The following is a 22,999-nucleotide window of genomic DNA, read 5'->3' as shown; positions in this document are numbered from 1 at the left end:
TTAGCAGTTTAGAGACTGGAAAAAATAAGGTATTTTAAAATTCAGCATAAAACTCTCTCTTATACTCGGTGAGCTAAAAAAAAATTTTTTTTTGATTGGAAAAGAGCCTGTTAGTGAAGGAGGAGCCAAGTCCAGTCCCTGCTCCACAGGGTGGCTGGAGGAGGGGCGCTGCCTGGCCAGCCTCTGCAGCACGGCTCAAGCCCACAGCCTGTGGAGAGGCAGAGAAGGGGAAGGGTCGTACTGCCCTGCGTGCTGGGAACACTGCCTGCTGCACTGGTAGGCCCTCTGCTTCAGGCTCTGGATGGCGTCCCCCTTGAAGCCACCCAGCATTTCCCAATCCCAAAAGTCTTCCCAGCTGAAAAGAAAGGCTTCGGCCCTAGGGATAGAACAGGTCACAAGCCTGCTGCTCACTGCCACTGCCAGTGAGGCTGATTCCACTCCAAAGCAGGCCATCTCTGGGCCTTGGTTTCCCCATCACTCCAAAGTCCCTGGCCACATGCTCTCCTCGTATACATGCAGCTGAGCACTGCACACCCCCTGCACATGCACACCCCCAGCCACACACAGTCGGACCCTCGCCCATGTGGACAAGCAGGAGAGGCATTTGGTGGCACTCACTCATTGAGCACCTCTCTATTGCAGCTCTCACAGATGAGCGGCATAATCACTCCGCTCTCTGGGGGCCACGAGCTCAGAAACGTCCTAATGAAAAATAAATGTATTTACAGGGAGACGTCAAAGCAGCCAGGACGAGTCCAAGTAATATGCCTGCGACCGGCACGCAGACTTTTATTTCTTCTCCCTCCACGCTCCAGAGCTGCTCCTGCGGCGTGGAGAGATAAATATTTTAAATAGCGACACTTTGGCGATGCACGGTTATGCAAGACAAGGAATAATTAGAAAATAAATTACTTTTTTTAAACACAGTGTTACAAACATCGGGTGCATCAGATTACTGTTCTCTGCAGGCCAGGGCCACACAGCTCAGGGAGGCCAGCGCAACAAGGACCTCAGGGAGCAAGCACACACCAGCCTGTCCCCACAGCCCCCAGATGGTGACACCCCTCCCGCCTGCTCTGGGAGGCTCCCAGAATCAAGCTGAAGACCACACTTGGCAGCTTCCAGAAGATCTCGGCGATGGAAAGGCTTCCTCCGGCGTCTCACCAGCAGTAGCGCAGACTAAAAATAGTTTAATCTCCTTGAAAGCAAAAGGAGCAATCAGCAAAACAGACACTCGGGCCCACATGCTCCCCCCATTCCTCTCCACGTTCTGCCCCCATCCATCCAAGCTGTCCCCAGCTACACATCGTCAACTTCTACCCATTCCAGGATAGCGCCCCACAGCCCCCGAGGGGGGCAGCTATTGCCCATCGTCCAGGACTCCTCATGTCTGCAGCCCTGCATCTGCTCAGCATGTGTCCTTTAAACCTTGTGATACCCAGAAGGGAGGCAAGACAGGAAGTGTTAGCCCTCCTTTACAGATGAAGAAATTGAGGCATAGAGAAGTGGAGTCATTTGCCCGAGGCTAGCAATAGTAGACAAGGGCTATGTGCAAATGGAGGGGCTCAGCCTCTGCAGAAAGGAGGTAGGTAGCTTTCAATTAGCACCTAGCCTGAGTTCTGGTTGGCTCCCCAGGCACAAAAGCTGCCCAGGGCAAGAAGAGGCAAGGGCTGGTAGAGTGGTGGAGGGGAGAGGCTCACACATTTCAAGGATGGAGTCAGCTCCATTCACAGCTGAGTGGGTCTGTCACACAGATGTGTCTTGCCCACTGCAGCCAGAACATTGTGACTTCACAATTTTCACTCACTGGCCTGGGATAGGGTCTGGATCCTGTGTTCTGGCTCCAGTTTGCTGTGTGGCTGAGAGTCTGTCCCAATCTTCTCTGGGCCTCAATTTTCAGAGAGATTGGCCAAGGTAGTCAGAATGACTGTTCCCCCCAGGGATCCCTGCTTAGGACCCACTAGGAACCCTGCTGCCCTCCCAGGCCTGCCCCTCACACACACTACCCTTTCACTCAGTCCTACTTCTCAGCGTCTGTCTACCTGCCCTCCTTCCGTGCCTAACTGCCTGAACTAGGAACACGGATAGTGTCCTGTCCCACCACCTGGTTTTACAGGAGAAAACTCAAAGACAGGGAGGGGAAGGTCATGCACACGAGGCCACCCCTGGAAAGGTCAGAGGAGGCAGAGCAGATCAGGAACCAGATTCTGAGCCCAGGTTCACACCGTTCATGACACTCCTTGTGGCTCCCCCAAGGACAGTACTGTCCATTCAGAGTTCACTAGTGGAATGAAGCCAGCAAATAAAATGATAAACTGGAGCCGGGTGCGGTGGCTCATGCCTATAATCCCAGCACTTTGGGAGGCCGAGGCGGGCAGATCATTTGAGGCCAGGAGTTTGAGACTAGCCTGGCCAACATGGTGAAACCCCGTCTCTACCAAAAATACAAAAACAAGCCAGGCATGGTGGCGTGCACCTGTAATCCCAGCTACTCGGGAGACAGAGGCATGAAAATTGCCTGAACCCAGGAGGCGGAGGTTGCAGTGAGCAGAAATTGCACCACTGCACTCCAGCCTGGGTGACAGAGTAAGACTCTGTCTCAAAAACAAACAAACGAACAAACAAAAATGATAGACTAGGCTCTGGCGGGTGATCCAGCTCACACAGTCTCTCGAAATGCCATCAGGGAAGCTGGAACTGAGGCTTCCTTTTCTGCTAAATACCGTTCCTTGTAACCAGCAGCTACCTGCAAAATATCACTCCATAACCTGGGCTCTGAGTTTTTCAAAAATTGTCTAGAAGGTGCTACCCTGCTCACCCTCTCTCAGGGACGAATGTCTCCCCGCAGCTGCTGAAAACCTCTGCTTTGGCTCTGCAGTCCATCCCTGGCCCCAGGTGCTCTGGTCCAGCTGTGTCTCCAGGTCCAGTCCTTGCCTCCTGCTCCAGCCTTTGGCCCCAGGTCCAGCTCTTGCCCCCACAACCCCACGTACCTCTGCCACTGCCTCAGCACACCTGAGGCTCGGTTTCATCACTTGCAGCAATGATGCTGAGCGCAGAGACTTCCCTCCACCTTTTATATATGAAGAAACAAGACCCAGGTCACCTGATTTCTGAGGCGCCTCTTTTTGTCTGTTCTCACAGTCCCGCTACTCCCTCAGCTTCAGGAGAATGAGCTCAATCTCAATAGGTGATGATGGGGACTGAGGAAGGCAGCCCAAGTGGACAGACTAATGAGGGTAAGGGTATGGCCTTGGGGAGGCTCAGAGACCTGCTCTGACTCACTCAGAACCAGCTGTCTTTGGGAGCTGCCCCAAAAGCATGAGCCTCAGCCACCTGTCAGGTTCAGGGTAATGCCCTCCCCCAGCCATGGGTGCCCCAGGTAACCCTACCTGCTAGATTATGAGCACAGGGAAGGTGCTGGGTGGGGGAGCCATCCAGGGAATAGCTGGCCCACTGTCAGCCAAGGCAGAACTTGCTTTATCAGCAAAGCCCTTCCCCACCGCTGGCTGTGTAAGCCAGACCTGCCAGGGCTTCCCACTATGCAGACAGGGAACTGAGACTCGGGATGAGGGGCACCTGGCCACAGGGAGAGAACCAGCTGCTCAAGTGTCCCTGTGAGGCTAGCTGAGCTGCCTCTCTGCACCTTCCCCCAATCCCAAAGACTCCCTGCTTGCTAACTCCAAGCCAAGCCCCGTGTCCAATACACTCCCATGTACAGAGCAGCAGTTCTCAAACTGTGTCCCCTGGAGTCCTAGGCAGTAGACAGGGAGTCTCTGGGCTCATGTGGAGAGTCAGGGGTAGTGAGAGGGTGGTAAGAGACCAGCCCGGGCTTGCCTATCCACTTAGCCAAAAGACCTCCTGTTCATCAATTCACTGTCCCGGGCCCAGCATAGATTTCACTTAACCAAACAGTAAGGACTCAGCTGCTACAAGAGAAGTGAAAGCAATGGTGCCTGGCGAACTTTCTTTCCCCAAACTCCCTGACATGACTGTTAAGGGCTATTCAAAATGGCAAAACCCACAGAAACAAAGGAAATGTGCAGTAGGTACTAGGAACAACATTTTGGAAGCTGGAGCAGACAGACTATGGTGATTGACTTACCAGGCCCTGGCAGGCTCACTTCTAGCAGCAATGGGTGAATGCTGGGGAACCCCAAAGGCTAGGTCCTGAAACCCCAGCTAGAAGACCGGGAGAACGTTCTCTGGGGAACCTGCTCAGTCATGCCTGTGCCATCCCTTCCCCTGGTTTCCGGTCCAGCCCACTGACCTCCATCGACTCTCCAGGCTCTGGAGCTGAGCTAGGGCATGTGTTAGTGTATGTGGGGCCTGTGTGCAGGGGACAGGGCCAGAGCTGACCTGTGAGGTGGCCCCACGTCCAGAAATCTTTCTTCATCCCATTCCCTCTTTACCCTTTCCTGGGAAAAGAAAAACGTGGAGGGGCAACTATGACAGACATCATATTTTGCAAAGTGAGCTAATTACAGGGAAGTCACACAGGGAGATGAGATTAGCAGAAGGATATCTGATAAAAGGGAGCCCAGGTATGCACATGGGTGGTGGGGAAAGGTCAGGGTCACCCTGAGGAGATTGTGGGGCCTGGTGCTTCTGCCTGGGCCATGGGGAGTGGAGGCAGTTGCCCCCTCCTCACTCAGGCCACAGTCACAGGCTGGGATGTCATTGATGTCCATAGGTGAAGCACAGGTTGGTCCATGTTCTCTCTTCAAATGCTCACTACTAATCTGCTGAGCCTGGGGACAGGGTCTTCCCAACTCTTCCACCTGACTCATGGTGGGGACGCATCAGCCCAGGGCACTCCTGCCACCCCATGGTGCCCTGTTCCCCAACTCTTCAGCCCTTGGCACTACAGGGACACAGGAAGATGATCTGGGAGTCCGAAGACCAGCAGTCTAAAAACTATCCCTCAGCAGGGCCCTGAGGCCCCCAGCACCTGGAGCCAAGGGTCCAAGACGCGAACTCAGAAAAGCTTCGAGCCCCTCAGAACTCTGGCCAGGAACATGAACCTGATGGTACACTTGTACCAGGACCCAGGGACGTGAGTCCAGGGGAGAAGACATGCCCTCTGACCCCCGGTGACTGGGAACTGCTCACTGCTGCACCCCACCAGCTCACTGGCTGCCTCCTGGGGAGGGGTCAGCAGACATCTGAGGAAGGAATACGAGAGGCAGGCAGTGCCTCCCAACCATCCCATTGGTTCCTGGGGGTTCTCCCTTCTCACCCTGCAGCCTGCTCCCACCAGAGATCCCCTGGCCCACAGGCACTGCTTCCACCCTTCCTCCTCTTCAGCACCAGGAGCTGTCCCATCCTGTCCGCCTCACCTGATCCAGAGTCAACCCCCGATACCCCTGCAGGCTCCATCTCTGACTACAACATGGAGTTTTTAAATAGTAAATAAATACATAAATACATGAAAAGTGAATTAAGCCTGTTTTTTAAAATTAAAAAAAAATAAAGGAGACTAGGGAGACAGAACTAAATGCAGACTGGTTCCTGGAACCACAAAAGGACATTAGTGCAAAAACTGGTAAAATCCAAATAAGGTCTTCAGTTTGGTTTACAATATTGTGCCAATGTTGATGTCTTAGTTTTGATATTTATACCATGGTTATACAAGACGATAACTTAGAGGAAACTGGGCAAAGGGTTAGGGAATTTCTGTACTATTTTTGCATCTTCTCTGTAAATCTAAAATTGTTCTTTTTTGTTTTTTTTTTCTGTAAATCCAAAATTATTTCAAAATAAAAAGTTTTTTTTAATCTATAAAATTATACCATCCTCAGACAACTAACAGACATTGTGGCAAGAATGAAACAAGAACAAGATATTATTCTTAAAAAGGTCGGGCCAGGCTCACTGGCTCACGTCTGTAATCCCAGCACTTTGGGAGGCCAAGGCAGGCAGATCACAAGGTCAGGAGATCAAGACCATCCTGGCTAACATGGTGAAACATCATCTCTACTAAAAACACAAAAAATTAGCTGGGCGAGGTGGCGGGCACCTGTAGTCCCAGCTATTTGGGAGTCTGAGGCAGGAAAATGGCGTGAACCCAGGAGGCGGAGTTTGCAGTGAGCCGAGATCACGCCACTGCACTCCAGCCTGGGTGACAGAGCGAGACTCCGTCTCAAAACAAACAAATAAACAACAAAAAAAAAAAGGTCAAAAAGACATCCTGGGAATTTAAAATGCAATGGTTAAATGTAAAATTTGATGAGAAGATTGGAAGATCAAATGGAGAAATCTCCTCACAGAAAGACACAGAGATGGAATAGTGGAGAGAAAAGAAAAATAAAAAAGAACAGGGCCTGAGTTAAGGTTTCTAGAAAGAACAGAGAAATGAGAAGGGAGGAAACAGTCAAAGAAACCATTCAAGAAAATGTCCCAGAACTGAGGGACACAAGTAGTTTGAAAGTGTGCACTGAGCGGTAAGAAATGAAAAACTGCGCAAAAGTAGATCAGTGTGGAATTTCTGAACACGGGGCAAAGGGAGAAAATTTACAAGTTTCTGATAAAAACCAGGTCATGTACAACGGATTGGGAATCTGAATGACTGGGGACCTCTCCATAGCAACTCAAGAAGCTGGAAGTAATGGAGTGCTGCCTTAGAAAATCTGAGGCAAATGGTTTCCAACCTGGACTTTCAACCCACCTTAAATCTCTATTGAGCGGGGCGGGGGGAGAAGGAAGGCTTTCTGAGACATGACAGTCTCCAAAGTCTGGCTCCCCTGTACCTGTCCTCAGGAAGCCAACTGAAAATGTTCTCAGCTGGGCGTGGTGGCTCACGCCTGTAATCCCAGCACTTTGGGAGGCAGAGGCAGGTAGGTGGATCACTTGAGGTCAGGAGTTTAAGACTAGCCTGGTCAACATGGTGAAACCTCATCTCTACTAAAAATACAAAAATGAGCTGGGCGTGGCCGCGCACATCTGTAATTCCAGCCACTCAGGAGTCTGAGGCAGAAGTATCACTTGAATCTGGGAGGTGGAGGTTGCGGTGAGCCGAGATCACAGCACGGTACTCCAGCCTGGGGAGTCTCAAAAAAAAAAAAAAAAAAAAAGAAAAAGAAAGAAAGAAAATGTTCTCTACCAAAATGAGGGAGAAGTCTAAGGAAGAGGAGGCTATGGGATCCATGAAAGAGGGGACTCCAACCCCAAGAGGGTGAAAGGAAATCCCAGGGACACATCAGTGCCGCAGGCTGGGAGAGCAATCTACCCTGGAGCAAGGTGGGAGGCTCTGGGCAGGACTCTCTTGGAAGGTGAATTTAATTTAACAGAAGCCCAGGTGTATGAGAGCCAGGTCAGATAAAGTGGTGGGGAGTTGGGGGCAGAGTGAGTAAAGGTTCACAGAAGACTAAACAAATAAACTAACAATAGCCGGGCGTAGTGGCTCACATATGTAATCCCAGCACTTTGGGAGGCCGAGGCAGGGGAAGTGGATCACTTGAAGTCAGGAGTTCGAGACCAGCCTGGCCAACATGGCGAAACCTCATCTCTACTAAAAATACAAAAACTAGGCAGATGTGGTGGTGCATGCCTGTAATCCCAGCTACGGGGAGGCCGAGGCAGGAGAATCGCTTGAACCATGGAGGTGGAGGCTGCAGTGAGCTGAGATGGTGCCACTGCACTCCAGCCTGGGTGACAGAGCAAGACTGTCTCAAAATAATAATAATAATAATAATAATAATAATAAAACTAACAAAATTGAGACAGTTTTTACCTATAGGAAACAACTAAATAATTGTACCCAAAAGTGTTCCACAAGGCGCAGTTCTGAATAGCATTTGCCAGGCCAGGACAATGTCAACAGTGAGCCTCACCATATCACGTTATGCACAAAAGGGCAAGGGATGGGCTGGGGGAGGGGCACAAAGCCCTCCTCTCCCACAGCAGGAGGCCCACGGATAATGCCTAAAACGGAACAATCAAGAAGTAGCGACATAAGTATGTCATTTAGAGATATGGACCTCAGAGATTAGAAAGTGACAGCCTCTGGGGAGTTGGAAATGGAGAGGACAGGACTGCTGTGCTCCTAACACAACTCGCCTGGTAAAACTATGACTTTACACCAGGCGCCTGTGTAACACTGATTTGAAAACCCTAAATTTCAAAATCCATCTAGAAATATAAGAAAAAGAAAAAAGGCCGGGCGCGGTGGCTCAAGCCTGTAATCCCAGCACTTTGGGAGGCCGAGACGGGCGGATCACGAGGTCAGGAGATTGAGACCATCCTGGCGAACACCCTGAAACCCCGTCTCTACTAAAAAATACAAAAAACTAGCCGGGCGAGGTGGCGGCGCCTGTAGTCCCAGCTACTCGGGAGGCTGAGGCAGGAGAATGGCGTAAACCCGGGAGGCGGAGCTTGCAGTGAGCTGAGATCCGGCCACTGCACTCCAGCCTGGGCGACAGAGCGAGACTCCGCCTCAAAAAAAAAAAAAAAAAAAAAGAGAGAGGGAGGCTGGGAGGGGAAGAATAGAAGGACAGAGAGAGAAGAATGTAGGCAGAGGAGTCAGGGACAGGGGACTGACTGCTTTGACTCCAGCCTCTGGCCTCAGGACAGTGGCCGTCAAAGGGCAGCAGGCGACATCACTACTTCTGTTTACTCTCATTGCAATGAAGACAATTCGAGGTTTCAAATTCCCTGATCAACTGAGTACACAGATCAGGCTACTCAGACTGAAACATTGAATTGGCATTGGTGATCCTTGGTCAGGGGTCCTACCCTAACACTCCCAGAAGTTGGCAGTAATCACAAAGCAACTTGAGGGACAGCAGCCACAGGGGTCTGAGAGATAATGCCATCCATCCTAGGGGACAGTGGGGGACAGTGCCAGGTGGTAAGGAAGAAGCTCCAAATTTCTTTTTTTTTTTGAGACAAGGTCTCATTCTGTCACTCAGGCTGGCGTGCAGAGGCACGATCACAGGTCAATGCAGCCTCGACCTCCCAGGCTCAAGCAATCCTTCCACTTCAGCCTGCCAAGTGGCTGGGACCACAAGTGCACTCCACCACACCCAGCTGATTTTTGTATGTTTTGTAGAGATAGGTGCTGCCATGTTGTCCAGGCTGGTCTCCCCCAGAGTCTATGCAGCCATGGAAGCACTGTCTTTGTACACACCTCTGTTTAAAGCTGTGCCATTTCACCCTGACCCACAGACAGCCCTGCCTGGGAAGGGACAGGAGTTAGAGGAGGGCTGTCTGAGAAATGGGGCTGAGTGGGCTGCAAATGTCTTTGCCACGTCTCACACCCTCCCTGGAATCCCCAGCTCTTTGTGTAACTTTCAGGAAATGCACCAACCAGCAAGCCCTCAACTCAGTGGCCTCCTTGTACGGGACAGACATCCTGCCTGTCCCAGCAGGAGAATGAGGGCCAGGCGTTGAGAGAGCACCTGAATCCCAGGGAGGGAGGACCCTCGTGTGAGCCTGCACTGCAGGCCTCATGCCAAGGGCAAGCTCAGCTGAGAGAAGTCCAACACAGTTTGGAAGAAGCCCAGCACACCTGGCTCCTCAGAAGGGGAGATGCTGAATCCAGACCCCCTGGGTGGGCTCGGATCATGCAGATCATGCAGAGGGAGCATGGGAGCTCCTCAAAAGGCAGGACGGCAGGCCAGGTGAGTACCCTGGGAGAACTCCCTCCATCACCCAGGCCTTGACCAGGCCCAGGCCATGGCTCATTGAGACCGAAGCCCCCCCAGCAACCCAAGAACCTGCTCGCACCCCAGGATGTGGGGTTGCCCCAAATATTCACCTTTCCACATCCCACGTTCACTGAGTAGTCACTTCAGAAGTGACCCAAGATTATTGGGGCACTCCAGGATCTGTGGAGGAGGCAGGTCAACTAGCTCAGGAGTAGACATGACCTTCTCTAGTTTGCCAAGAATTTCTAAAGCTGTAAGTGAGTGTGCACAATCCTGGAGGGCCCCAGTGCCCGGCTGCTGCTGAAAGTCATGCAGGTGGGAGACGCAGACCTTCCTGGGCAACAGAGGGGCATGTGTCCTACCCCAGGAGCTGGTCTGAGTGGGAAGCAAAGCCTCAATCTCGTGGCCTTGTTCAATGAGGGAACCCCTGTCTGCTGTAGGGGTGAAGCCATAGCTCACATAAAATCTGTGGTCTGAGGGGGAGACGGTACGCCAGCTTCAGGGATCCTAGTCTAAGAGGAGAGGCGGCCAGACCCTTCTTGATGCAGAGGATGAGTTTTCAGGGCCTAGTCTCCTGCTTTCCCCCCAGAAGGCTCCAGACCTGCTCCCTCGTTTCCCCTGAGTGGCTCCTCTACCACTTAGCAACGGAGACAATTTACATAATGCATCGAGTGTGAGAGCAATAACGGCTGGGGAAGCAGGGTGCCTGTTAGTGGCTCCTTGGAGGGAAAATACCTGCTCCCACACCACTGCCTCCTCCTCTAGCAAAATGGGCTGTGAGGCTGCAGGAAAGCAGGTGCCTTTAAGTGCTTGGCTGCTGCCAAGAAGGGCCCAGAAAAGATGTGCCAGCCCTGGGACTGGGGCTGGAGCAACCTCAGGACAGAGATGCATATGGGAGGAAATTTCCAAAGCACCTGTTCCACCCAGCTGTACTCCTGGAGTCCATACCCCTGCTGGGCCTAGGCCCTGCATCCTGATCCTTTCCGGAGAAGGAGGCCACTCCAGCAGGCAGGACGCTGTAGTCGGGAGGCTGGGAGCCAGGCTGCAACTGCCCAGGAGGTGGCCACGTTCGATCACAAAGGCAGCGATGGAAGGGGTAGAATACATACAAATTACTGGCACGGTAACTGCTTTTTTTTTTTTTTTTTTTTTTTTGTTGTTGTTGAGACAGAGTCTCGCTCTGTCACCCAGGCTGGAGTGCAGTGGCCGGATCACAGCTCACTGCAAGCTCCGCCTCCCGGGTTTACGCCATTCTCCTGCCTCAGCCTCCCGAGTAGCTGGGACTACAGGTGCCCGCCACCTCGCCCGGCTAGTTTTTTGTATTTTTAGTAGAGACAGGGTTTCACCGTGTTAGCCAGGATGGTCTCCATCTCCTGACCTCGTGATCCGCCCGTCTCGGCCTCCCAAAGTGCTGGGATTACAGGCTTGAGCCACCGCGCCCGGCCGGTAATTGCTTTTTATATAAATGTTCTTTTCAAAAGTTTTCCCCGGTGTGAAAGTCCCTCTTTAAAAGGAAAAATTCACTGTACACCAATTTATTCCATACCGGTAGATGGAGCATAATGAAGGCTCCTGTCAGCACCTGATCAAGAGGCAAGTGGCTGCCACTTGACCCAGCTTCCGGGTCTCCCTGCATGATGATGTGGTGCAGTGGCAGGGCCAGGGGTCTTTGAGGGGCAGCAGGCCTGCCTGCCAGGAGTCAGCATCAAACCCAGACTCTAAGACTCAGGTACAAGTTCAACAGATCCCATCAGCGTCCCAGGAGCTGTGCTCAAATGATGAACATGAAACAGGGGCAGCTGCAATCACAGCAATTCATGCTGATGGGGAGGTGCACAGGGCTATGGGAGCTGGGGAGCATGGGGGACCCTCACTTTCTAGGGTCAGGTGAAGGGAGGTGTTAAGAAGGCTTCTGGGGGATGAGGCCTCCCTGGCCTGCCTGCAAGGCATGCAGAAGAAACTGGATTGTGACAAGCATCTAGGGGTTGTAAGTGGGAGTGGCTTCTCTTGTACTGTAGAAAGCTCCCTGGTGGACATTAGCTCTCCTCTAAGCCCAAAGGAACCAAGACAGGTCCCTCTGCCTTTGGAAGGTAGCTCTTCAGTGGATCAAAGTGTACTGGAGAATCATCTGACCATGCCTGCAAACTCTGGAGGATGCCCCACTTCCCCAGGAGGCCCCGGACCTGGAAACGAGGCTCTGGCTCCTTGCTCCTTACCAGCCACAGCCCTCTCATCTGTGAAATGGGGACAAGGTCTTAGGTGGCCTCACCATCGCCTCTGTGGGCACTGGATTAGGGATGAGAACTGCACTGCACAAGGCCTGTGATCTCCACAGTAGGCATGTTTGGTCCAGCACCATCCCAGGGTGCACCCCCAACCACCTGGCAGCCTGCCCCCATGCAGGGCTGCTGAGCAGTGTCAGGCAGAGTGAGTGGGGGGATGCTCACTATGCATGTGGGAAGTGTATGTATGTGTGTGTGTGTGTGTGTGTGTGTGCGCGCGCGCGTGCGTGCGCGCGCTCCTCCCCCACAACTGAGATTTCTCAGCTTTGCTAATTAATCAGCTAAGTAGTTCTCGCCTGCTCGGGTGACAGCTCTCCATACTTGCCTCCTTACAGTCCCACCCTACCCTAATGTGTGTCTGCTCATACCTCCACAGGCAGCACTCAGAACTGCGCATTTGTGCGCACACACATGCACATGCTCACCTTCTATGACCACTCCCATCTATGGACACACAAACGCTCACATGTTACTTACAGCACTGACACACACAGGTTCACTTGTTCTCTTCTCCATATGCAGGCATGTGTGCTCACATTCCCCATGCAGCACCACGCATCTCTCGTGCACCATGATCAGCCCATGTTCCATCTCACACGAGCCTCAGCAGGTCAGAAACTGCGTCTACAGTGGATCACAGGACCAAGAATTGCCAGGGCTAGCTGCCTTCCCAGTCTGACCGCCTGCGTTCAGGTGGACTCCCGGAGAGCCTGGGCGTGACCCTGCCTTCTGGCCATGGTCTCTGTACCCCATATGATGGGAACACTAGATTGGGCCTGCCAGAGATTCCCGGCAACTCCCATCTTCTGTCTGTACCTGAAAGATGCAAAAGCTGAAGGCAGCAGCGAGTATCAGACACCACTGGCCTCAGCATTGATCTGGAGGGATTCCTGGAGGAGGGGAGCTGTGGGCTGGGTTTAAAGCTGGGGAGAGGCCTGTAACGGGGTGAGGGGAGTGAGGAGAGTGGCAAGTGGACTTGAAGAAGCTGAGTGGTCTAGTGAGACTGAAGGGGAGGACACCCAAAGGCGTGAGAAAGGCTCCTTGCTACCCCGGCCTGGCGCCACACACCTGGGCCAAGCCTTCAAGTCACTCTAGGAAGGGCCAGCCTCCTTGTCTCCAGACCAGTATCTGGGTAGCCAGCACACTCTCACATCCAGTTCCTCTCCACTGCTGCTGGGCCCTCCATACCCTTATAAAGGGCAATCCAGGGACCATCTATGTGGGGCTGAGTCCTGGCAGATGCCCCATGCCTGCCACATCTCCTAGGGCATCTGACATCAAGGCTCAGTCAACCCTGATGCACTAGTCTCAGTTTCTCCATGGGGGCGGATGGTTCCCAAGGCCGAATGGGACAGAGTCAGAGCCCGGATCTGTCCCTTTTCAGTCCTCAGAGGCCTACTGCTTTGCTTCTCCATCTACTGAATAGTTACTAGCTAGGCACCTCATCTGTGTCAGCGTTGTGGACACCTATGGACATGTGTACCCCGCAAGCATGTGTCCACACCTGCCCACCTGTGTGTGTGCATAGCCTGCCTCTCCATCCAGACAGCACACCCTTGCATACTGAGATCAGGTCCTCAAGCTCCGATGGTCTGTCACTTGGTTTCCTGCTTCAGGAGAACCCAAAGACGGACAAGAAGGGGATCTGCTCAGGAGCCAACCCTTGCCTCAGTCTCTCCCTGCCTCCAAGGAGCAGGCCAGCCACTGTTCAGAACTGTCAGGTCCCAAGGAGACAGATATAAGAAAGAGAAAAGGTTTATGGCTCTGTAACTTTCTCCAAACATAAAATCTCCGCTTACAAGGTGAGGGCAGCCACACTCAAGAGAAGGTGGAGGGAGGTCATGCTGAGCCTCCATCTCCTGTCTGGTTGTCGGGAATGCTGCTCCTGCCGCCCCTGGGGCTGGCTGTGGTTTGTCAGAACCAATTACTTCTCTGTCTCCGCCAAGTGCTCGGGGCTTCACGAATCTGAGGCAAGTGTCCCCGTGGCTGCCACTGATCCAGCAAGGGAAGGGAGTGAAGGATGGGGGAGGAATGCAGATTGGGTCAACTGTCCCTGGGGGGGCTGAGCATGAAACCCATTCAGCCCTCCGTCCCCAACTCCCATCTCCCACCCTTGAACATGCAGATCAGCCTCCAGCTCTGGACATGGCAGCCCCATCCCTTTTCAGAGATGGATGCAGAGGCCAGTTGGGGTGACAGCAGACCCTGTCTACTCTTCAACAAGATGCAAGGGCTGGCCGGGCGCGGTCGCTCACGCCTATAATCCCAGCACTTTGGAAGGCTGAGGTGGGTGGATCACGAGGTCAGGAGATCAAGACCATCCTGGCAGCACGGTGGAACCCCATCTCTACTAAAAATACAAAAAATTAGCCAGGCGTGGTGGCGGGCGCCTGTAGTCTCAGCTACTTAGGAGGCTGAGGCAGGAGAATGGCGTGAACCCGGGAGGCAGAGCTTGCAGTGAGCCGAGATCGTGCCACTGCACTCCAGCCTGGATGACAGAACGAGACTCCATCTCAAAAAAAAAAAAAAAAAAAAGATGCAAGGGCTGAGTTTGAGCTGACCCTCTACTGTCCTGCTGTAAGGCCAGCCTCCCTAGGGACCTCTGAAAAGAACAAGCAAGTTCATCAGAATACTCTGTGTGTGTGTGTGTGTGTGTGTGTGTGTGCAGGGCTTTAGGAAAGTTTCACAGACAAACCTTGCTGATCCCCAAGATGGAAGGATTGAGCAGCCCTCACTTCAGGAAAGGGCCCTGCAGCAAAGCCAAGGGTTAGCGACTAAAATCTTCCAGGCAGAGCAGTGCTGTCTGCCTAGGGAGGTTCTGCTTATGGCCACTGAGATTGTCTCCTCCTTAAACTGAGGGACAGAGAACCCAGACAGAGAAACTTCCAGAGATCCTGAGAGATTCCACCCTCAAGAACCCCCAATCCTCAGCTCTGGCCTCAGTCACTCTATTTTCTTATCCACTAACTTCCCCATTCCCAACACCAACATCTAGGCACAGGTCAGAGTTGGGTGGCTTTGTATGACCCCCTACTCTAGTCCATCCCCTTCTCTCTCTCTTTTTTTAATTATTTTTTGAGACAGAATCTTACTCTGCTGCCCAGGGTGGAGTGCAGTGGAGTGATTTCAGCTCACTGCAACCTCCACCTCCCAGGTTCAAGCGATTTTCCTGTCTCAGCATCCCAAGTATCTGGGATTACAGGTATGCACTACCATGCCTAGCTAGTTTTTCTATTTTTAGTAGAGATGGGGTTTTGCTATGTTGGCCAGGCTGGTCTCGAACTCCTGGCCTCAAGTCACCTGCCCGCCTCAGCCTCCCAAAGTGCTGGGATTACAGGTGTGAGCCACCACACCCAGCTGTCCATCCCCTTCTTTAAGCCCATGGGGCCTGAGAAACAAGGTGTCAACTTGTTGACTGATTGGAGAAACTGACTCACATCTTCCAGGGTATAGGGGCCCTTCCTTTTGCCTCCGCCCATCTCCTCCCCAACAGCATCTCTGCAGCTAGCTCCCTGGATTTCCGGCCAAAGAAATCACCTACCCTTCCCTGATCCACAGGCCCTGTTTTTTCAAGCTCTGCCCCAGCTTGGTGGCCTTTGTGCCTCTCTTAGGGAGATATCCCTAAAAGGTGTCATGATCAGCAGAGATGAGGGGACCAGTTTCTAAACCCCTGGGCTGGACCAAGCAGAAAGGACATCTTGAACATGTGAACTTTTCTAAACTGTGATCAACCTCTGGAAGGGCAGGAAATTGACAGTGGTTGTGGGGGTGGGGGTGGGGCAAAGGCACCCCACACTTATGCAGGGCTGTCTGCAGCCATTCCTTGCTCCTGCTCCCCTGAGATCTTCAGGTACCCCGTGAGACAGTACTGCTTGGATCCCCATTTCCCAGGTGAGGGAACCAAGGCTCAGAGAGGCAGGACAACAAGTCTCGGGTCCCACAGTGGCTGCCCTTCCTGTCTGCTTCATCCTTTCACCACCTCCCACCATCCAGCTGCTGCCCCTGGCACAGGCCCTAGGTTCAAATCCAAATCCAGCTTGGCCTCAGCTGTGGGACCACAGGCAGGTTCTACCTTCAGAAGGTACAGCTTTTCCTGCCACTTCTCTCCCACTCCAAGCTGTTCCCATCCCCTGGGAACTGATCTTGGAAGTGCCCTCTGTGACCTACTGGCACAAGCTGGAAGCTGGAGGCCCCTCTCCATGACTGTACCACCAGCTGATCCGACCCAGAGATGCTGCCCCTACAGACCTGCCCCTCTGCACCCATGGCCTCCACAGAAACCTGGGGGGCAACTCCCTGCTGAGGCTGCTCAGAATCCCAGAAGCCTCAGAGCAGGGTTCCCTGCCCCAGCCCTGCCCTGCCAGGACACTAGGAGCCAGGGGCCCACATGCAGCCAGGCCTCTCTGGGGCCTTCCAGTCACTGCATCTCCACCTTCTCTAGGCTGTTCTAACACAATACCCTCATTCCAGGGGGCAGGAAGAGAGGAGGCCTGGCAGGGAACAAGGGACTGAGAAGGGGACCCATACCTGGCCCAGCCTCAGCAGCCTGGGGGAGCCACTGGGGTGGGGGAGGCTCCAGGTGGCTGGTACCACAGAAGGGGTGGCCAACATGAGACAGGATCCCTGGGGCAGGCATCCCAGGACAGTTCCCCTGCCCACACAGCCCCTCTCTGATGAGGGCGTGTGGAAGGATATGGGCGACCTAAGCCAGTCAGCTGGCCCAGGCCAGATGCCTGCCATGGATGAAATGGTTTTAGAAAAGCTTCTCAAAAATGGAATTTTCTCCTGCCAGCAACAACAGAGTGTGTGTGTATATGGGGGGAGGAGGCGGCGGGGAGGTCAGGATGGCAACAACCACTCCCCATCCAATCCTGTGTCTCCCCACACAGTGCTCAGGAGAGAACATTCCCAGACTTTACAGGGGGCGGGGGAGGGGGGTGCCAGAAGAGGCTGCCCCCAGGTCAGGGCCTAGGAAAGAAAGAGGTAGAGAGCAGGCTGGGTTAGGGGGACACAGAGGGGGTCTAGGCAGGGCTTTGGTCAGGTTCCTGTGCATCTGCCTCTCTCTACCCAATTACGCTCGAGCAGCGGCCTCACCACGTCTCAGACACCCTCCCGGGAGCCCCCCTTTTAGCCCGACGCATCCCCACTGGGTGCCAAGCAAGAGGACCATATGGAGGGAATAATAAGACAATTAACTTTCCATTAAAGAATAATATATGTGCGTTTTTAGGGAGGCAAGTGACAGCAATCCCTATCCAGTGGCATATTTCACACCCGCGCTTCCCCATCGCCCCCCACCCTGATGCGCCCCACATCCCCATCATCTACACCAGGAGATGAGGGCGCCGCTGGGCCTCACCAGGAGGTGGCTGGGTAGAGGGGTGGAGGCTGTGTGATGAGCAAATGCAGAGCCCGGAGATGCTGGCTCCGAGGCTGCAGGAGCCCTGCAGAGGGGCTGTGCCGTGCTGGCCACCCCTCACCTGACTCTCGGTGTGTTAGGGCGACAGCCTGTGCCAGTGGGGGACCTGGCCAAGTAGCTGCATGCCTGTCTCCAGGGGGCACATGTTAACCACAGTGCTCTGGTGAAAGGACCTTCTGTGGGGTGTAGGGAGAACAGCTTCTTGTGCTCCTCTTGCCTGGCCCTCTGGGCGCCCCTCCCCACCAGCTTCCTTCTTCCTCTTCTGCTCCAGCTCCTCTAAGGTTCTGAGGTTCCCTGGCACTTGTGGGCACTGCTAACCCCACTTGGGATACCCAGAGGGCACCCGCCCAGGGTGTACCCTCCCCAGATGGGAACAGAGTGTAGCCTCAGTCAGCAACCCCAGAATCAGTGTGTGAGTGTGCATGTGTTTCAGAAGTTGGTGGTGCCAGCCGAGGAGGAGGGTGGAAGTGGACAGAGGGAGGCCTGTCTCAAAGGCACCTGCAGAGGGACCCTGTCCCACCTACCTGAGCCCCTCGGGAAAGGGGCCCTGGACATGGACAGATTTTGGTCCATGCCGGGAGCCAGCTCCAGATGTGGTACTCCACAAATATTCATTACACATTCCTGGGAAGTGCTGAGCAGACGGGGCACAGAGATGGCTGGGGCAGACAAGATGGAGTAGCTGGAGTAAGGCTGTGCTGCTGTCACTGGTTGGAAAATGCCATTCCTGGTCACCCACAAGAAGTGGAAACACACAGACACCACTGACCTGCATCACCATGACTGTCCAGAGAAGCACATAAGTGGGGAGGGGCACAGAAGACTCAGGTTGGGGATTTCCAAGTCCTGGGGTCCCATTATCTATGACTGCAGGCTCAGCAGTCCGGGGGAGTGGCGGCCCCAGGTAGCTCCTCTGCTAGACAGCTCCCCTGCCACCACTCAGGACTGGCCTCTCAAGGATCCACTATGAGATTGGCTGGTGAAGACAGCAGCCAGGGTGTTGGTTTCCCCATTTGTATGATAGGATCACAGGAATAATTAGCAGCATGTCGCTGGGCTAAGGCCATCATGGGGTTGAGGCAGGCAGGACATGGGTCACGCCGTACACCATTCCATTCCTGCCCTGACCAGGAGGCAAGCTATGAGTGGTTGATGAGGACTGGCAAAGGCTTCCATGGGTCCAGAATTGGCTTGAGTCATCCCAAAGGGTAGCCTGTGGCCTCCAAACATGGCTGTCCTGGGTTCCTGCTCCTAGCCCAGCCCTGGCCAGGCAGCTCTAGTCTCAGCCCTAACCCCAGGCAGAGGAGCTTCCCTCCTTCTGTAGAGATCCTCCAAGGAAGGTGTCTCTCTGAGGTCAGGAATGCATCCCAGGCTGGCATGCCTCAGGAGCCAACTGATTCTTTTTTTTTTTTTTTTTTTTGTTGAGACGGAGTCTCGCTCTGTCGCCCAGGCTGGAGTGCAGTGGCCAGATCTCAGCTCACTGCAAGCTCCGCCTCCCGGGTTTACGCCATTCTCCTGCCTCAGCCTCCCAAGTAGCTGGGACTACAGGCGCCCGCCACCTCGCCCGGCTAGTTTTTTTTTGTATTTTTAGTAGAGACGGGGTTTCACCGTGTTAGCCAGGATGGTCTCGATCTCCTGACCTCGTGATCCGCCCGCCTCGGCCTCCCAAAGTGCTGGGATTACAGGCTTAAGCCACCGCGCCCGGCCATGTCTGACTATAATCTCTCCTGCTTTGCCTTCCCACCAGGTTCCCAGCATTGCTCCCCCTGGACCCTAGATACCTAGTCAGAAGAGGGTAGGTTCCACACCTATCAGAGTGACCTGGGCTTCAGAGAGGGGAGACCTGTCCCAGCTCCACATCCTCCCCACCCCCATTCCCCATGCACCCCCAGGCACCTGATGAATTATTCATCCTGATCAACCTCATTATGTAAATGAGCTCAGAGCCCATGCATATGCGCTCTGTTCTCCCCGCAGGATGGGACAATATGGTGCTGAAGGGGGAGAGTGGAAAAGAGGCTCCAGAGACTTTGCTCAGGCCCTAGGGGCTCTGCAGGGGGAGATCACAGTAGGGTCTATACTTTCGTGGCCTATTCAGGGCAAGAGTGGGCCACAGGCGGGGGGAGTTGGGCTGGGGAACCCAAGAGGATGCGACTCAGGGTGTCTGGCCAAGTGTGGGCGTGGGGACAACACGTGAGCACCAGGCCACAAGGAGAGCTCCAGCTATGCCCTAGCTGTAATGTTAGATGAGGAAATGAGATGGGGTCTTCACAGGGAGTGCCCACCATGCCACAGAAGTATGCCACAGTTTCAACCTGCAAATGGGCCAGTCTGTATCCAGCCATGCCACCATGGGGTTTATGGTGAGGTCAGGAGAAGGAAAGTGCCAAGGCAAGGAAAACATTCCCAAACGCTACTGTCTGCAGTTTCTGCACTCTGGCAGCTGCCAGCCCTCGTGGCTCTAAGCTACTGGGGGTGGGGCAGCCTCTAGGATGGGGGCACGCAGGCTGGGCAGCCTTTGAGGGGAAGAAGGCCAAGGGGCCCGGATGCCAGATCACCCCAGCTGTTTGGGGGCAACTCAGAATCAGCTCAAGAAGGGCTGAGGAGGGGCAGCCCCAGTGGGGGCCAAGGCTGTCAGCTTGGCAAAGCTGGTGCCAGGGTCTGCAGCAGTATCACAGCTGGGTCAGGGCTTTGCTTCAAGCATCCTCCTGACCTATCAGGGCCAGGCATGGGCTGGGCACATGGACTGTCTTCGTGTGCATTTGGAGAGCAATGGTGGCTCAGTCGGGGTCGGGGTGAGTTGTGGAGGGCTAGGGAGCCAACTGGTTGGCTCCTCCTGCTCCCACAGGGTTGCCCTCTTCCTCTAGAACTCTATGCCTCAACCCCCAACCCCCACACCCACCTCACCAGAGTGCCCTGTGCCAAGAAACAGCCTCAGAGCTGTCGGAAGTAAGAGGCTGAAGAAGCAGACGAGGAAAAGTAGAGCAGGACAGAGAGCCGCTGGAGAGCTGGCAGCCATCGGCAGGCAGAGGCACTCCACCAGAGTGCCAGGAGGAGCCGGGGACGCTAGGTCAGCATTTCTCTGCCTGCCTGCCTGCTATGCTGAGCATGGCCCTGCTCTGGCCCAGCTCCCTACTGCCCCAGGCTCATCTTGTCCATCCTACCATGAAGGGAAGTGGAGCCAGAGCCGGAGCTGCACCTTGGAACAGGAATCAGGAGCACTGGGTCCATGCCCCAGCTCTGCTACAAGCCAGCAGCATGACCACCTTGGTGACTGCTGGGCGGGAGAGGGTAGGGGAGACATGCTCACTGAGGAAAGTGTCTGGAATCTCTCAAGTCCTATCAGAAAGGAAGGGAAATGATCCCTGGGAGTGAAAATGATCAATGAGGGAAACTAAAATTTGATTTCCAAAAAAGGGGCGTATCTGTATCAGCCTGTCCATTGCTGTTTTCACCACTTCATCCTCCAGTCAGACTTCCCAGCCATGTCACGGGTCAAGAATGAGGACCAGAGAGGATCCAGCGCTCACCCAGGGGCACACGATGGTATGCTGAGCTGGGATTCCATCTCTGGTTCTCACAATCCAGCAAGGTCACTGGTCCAGACAGACCTTAGGCATGACATATGAACATTATTTTCTCATTGCCAGATATTCAGAGCCTGAGTTGCCCGTGAGTATAAAATAAACAACATCCTCAAGCTAAAGGTTTGAGTCATGAAGGATTATTGACTAGAGGAGTACAGTTAACTTCTGATGTGGGGTATAGCTTATGTCCCAATATGAAACTTGGAAAGGTGCTGGATGCACACATCAGGGAGCTATCATTCCTTCATTAGCCCACACAGCTATCCTTGGCAGTGGCTACTTGGAGCCTGGTTAGTGCTGGGTGCTATTCCTGAGCCTAAATTGACTCCTGTTCCGGAACAGCTTTTCCTACAGCACTTTCTCTGGAAAGCTCTGCCGGCCTCCAAGTGTGGCTGAGTCATTGAGAGTTCACAGGAAGAGAGTGTGATGGAGGCTGCTGAGATCCAAGCCCAGCAACCAGGAAAGGGGTGTTTAGTGTCGCTGGGTCACTGGCAGGGAGGACACAGACCTCCAGACCTGGACTCTCCCTCCTCATGGCATTGCCACGTCCTTAGCCACCGCTGACCAGCCCCAGCCTGGGCCAGAGGTCCTACGTCCACACCCAGTGTCAACACACTGGCTGCCACCCCCACTTCCTGGGCACCAGCTATAAGCTAAGTGTGAGGAAGGGATTGAGGACAAGCCCCATGGTCCCCACTCCACCGAGGTTACATCTGCTGACCTTGGCCCTGACCAGCAGGGACAACAGGAACACAGTGGATATATAATCCCCAAACCCTGGACCTGGACTCCTGTCTGAACCAGCAACAGTAGGTCGGCTTACTCTGTTGTTCCCAGGCAACTCTCAGTGGGACACCCCCATTTAATCCCCTGCTCAGTTCTGGTCAGTACCTCCTGGCCCAAGCCCCCGACAACAAGATCCTCAAAGACCACACGTACCCTGGGAGTCGCAGCTCCATCACTCCAAGAGCTCGGCCCTCCCAGCCTCTGCATCTCCACATAGAGAGCAATGGCTCAGGAGCCCGGGGCCTGACAGCAGCACATTTTGCAGCTTCCGAGGGTGACGGATGGCCTGCTCTTCACATCACTATTTCAAACATTAACATAATCTCCCAGGATGGATGTGGTGGCTGGTGCCTAATCAATCACCCCTCCCGCACCTTGATCCCTCATCCCGCCAGGCATGGGATTTCCACTGTCTCCTGCTACAGCGCCTCAAGCACTGCTTTCAGGCTGGTGCAGACCGGCCATCCCATTGTTTCCTGGATTCCTTCAGCTCCTGTTCACCCTCGTGTCCACTGACCCCTCCTGGGCCTGGGCTCCCACACTAGGTGTGCCTCAGATACAGACCTCTCCCTCCTGAAAGCCCAAAAAGCTCCAAATCCCTTTCAGCAACAGGGTCATCGTCCAAGCCAGGTGGTGGCCTCAGGAAGATCATTGCCTCAGGAAGAGCAGGCCAAGCCCCAGAGGAGCGCTGCCCATCTAGTCATGTCCCCACCTGTCCCCATGGGCCCATCAGGTCTCACCACACCAGGACGTCCATTAAACCAAATCTTTCTCACTCCTTATTTTGGAAGCTTTCCCCCTTCCCTTGGAAGAGGGTCCCTGAAGAGACAGCAAATGGCACCAGGCTCACCTCACGGAGCTGCTGGACACCTCCAAAAATCCGCATCACGCCGTCGACCTCCTGCTCCAGACGCCGGGCCCAGTGCTGCATCCTGCGTGCAGAGAGAGGATAGAGGTGTCAGGAGGGCCCACCCAGCCACCCAGGGGCACCGGGGGCAGCCATCCACTCACACCTCAATTTTCACTAGAGAAGGACCCACAGCAAGGAGCCAGCAAGTGCTTGTGATTCCCCTTTGAAGTCCAGACCCAGTGGCCCAGGTGCTCCTCATGCACTGTGGGGCGGCAGGGAGGAGAAAGGACTGCATTGTGGATGTGCTGAAGGAGCTCAGTGGCTCAGAGAAGCCTGCAGTGAGGCTACTTTTCACTGTGAAAGAGCCAGCCCTTGATGTAGCTGCTCTGAACATGGGGACTTCTGGACACCAGCGAGGAGGGGGACATGAC

The 22,999-nt window shown here is 54.1% G+C and overlaps 1 protein-coding gene across 4 annotated transcripts in view; it reads right to left on the bottom strand.

Annotated features, from left to right (window-relative positions):
- The window catches only part of CACNA2D2 (calcium voltage-gated channel auxiliary subunit alpha2delta 2), a 140,325-nt gene that overhangs the window by 91,271 nt on the left and 26,055 nt on the right, over positions 1-22,999 (bottom strand). For all 4 annotated transcript variants that reach the window (XM_030936261.1, XM_030936299.1, XM_030936350.1 and 1 more), the window contains exon 2: positions 22,569-22,650. In XM_030936261.1, the coding sequence (XP_030792121.1) occupies positions 22,569-22,650 (82 nt within the window). The remainder of the gene's footprint in view (positions 1-22,568; positions 22,651-22,999) is intronic.

Source organism: Rhinopithecus roxellana, chromosome 1, assembly GCF_007565055.1.
Source record: "Rhinopithecus roxellana isolate Shanxi Qingling chromosome 1, ASM756505v1, whole genome shotgun sequence".
Taxonomy (NCBI): Eukaryota; Metazoa; Chordata; class Mammalia; order Primates; family Cercopithecidae; genus Rhinopithecus; species Rhinopithecus roxellana.
This window is presented reverse-complemented; position numbering and strand designations above follow the sequence as displayed.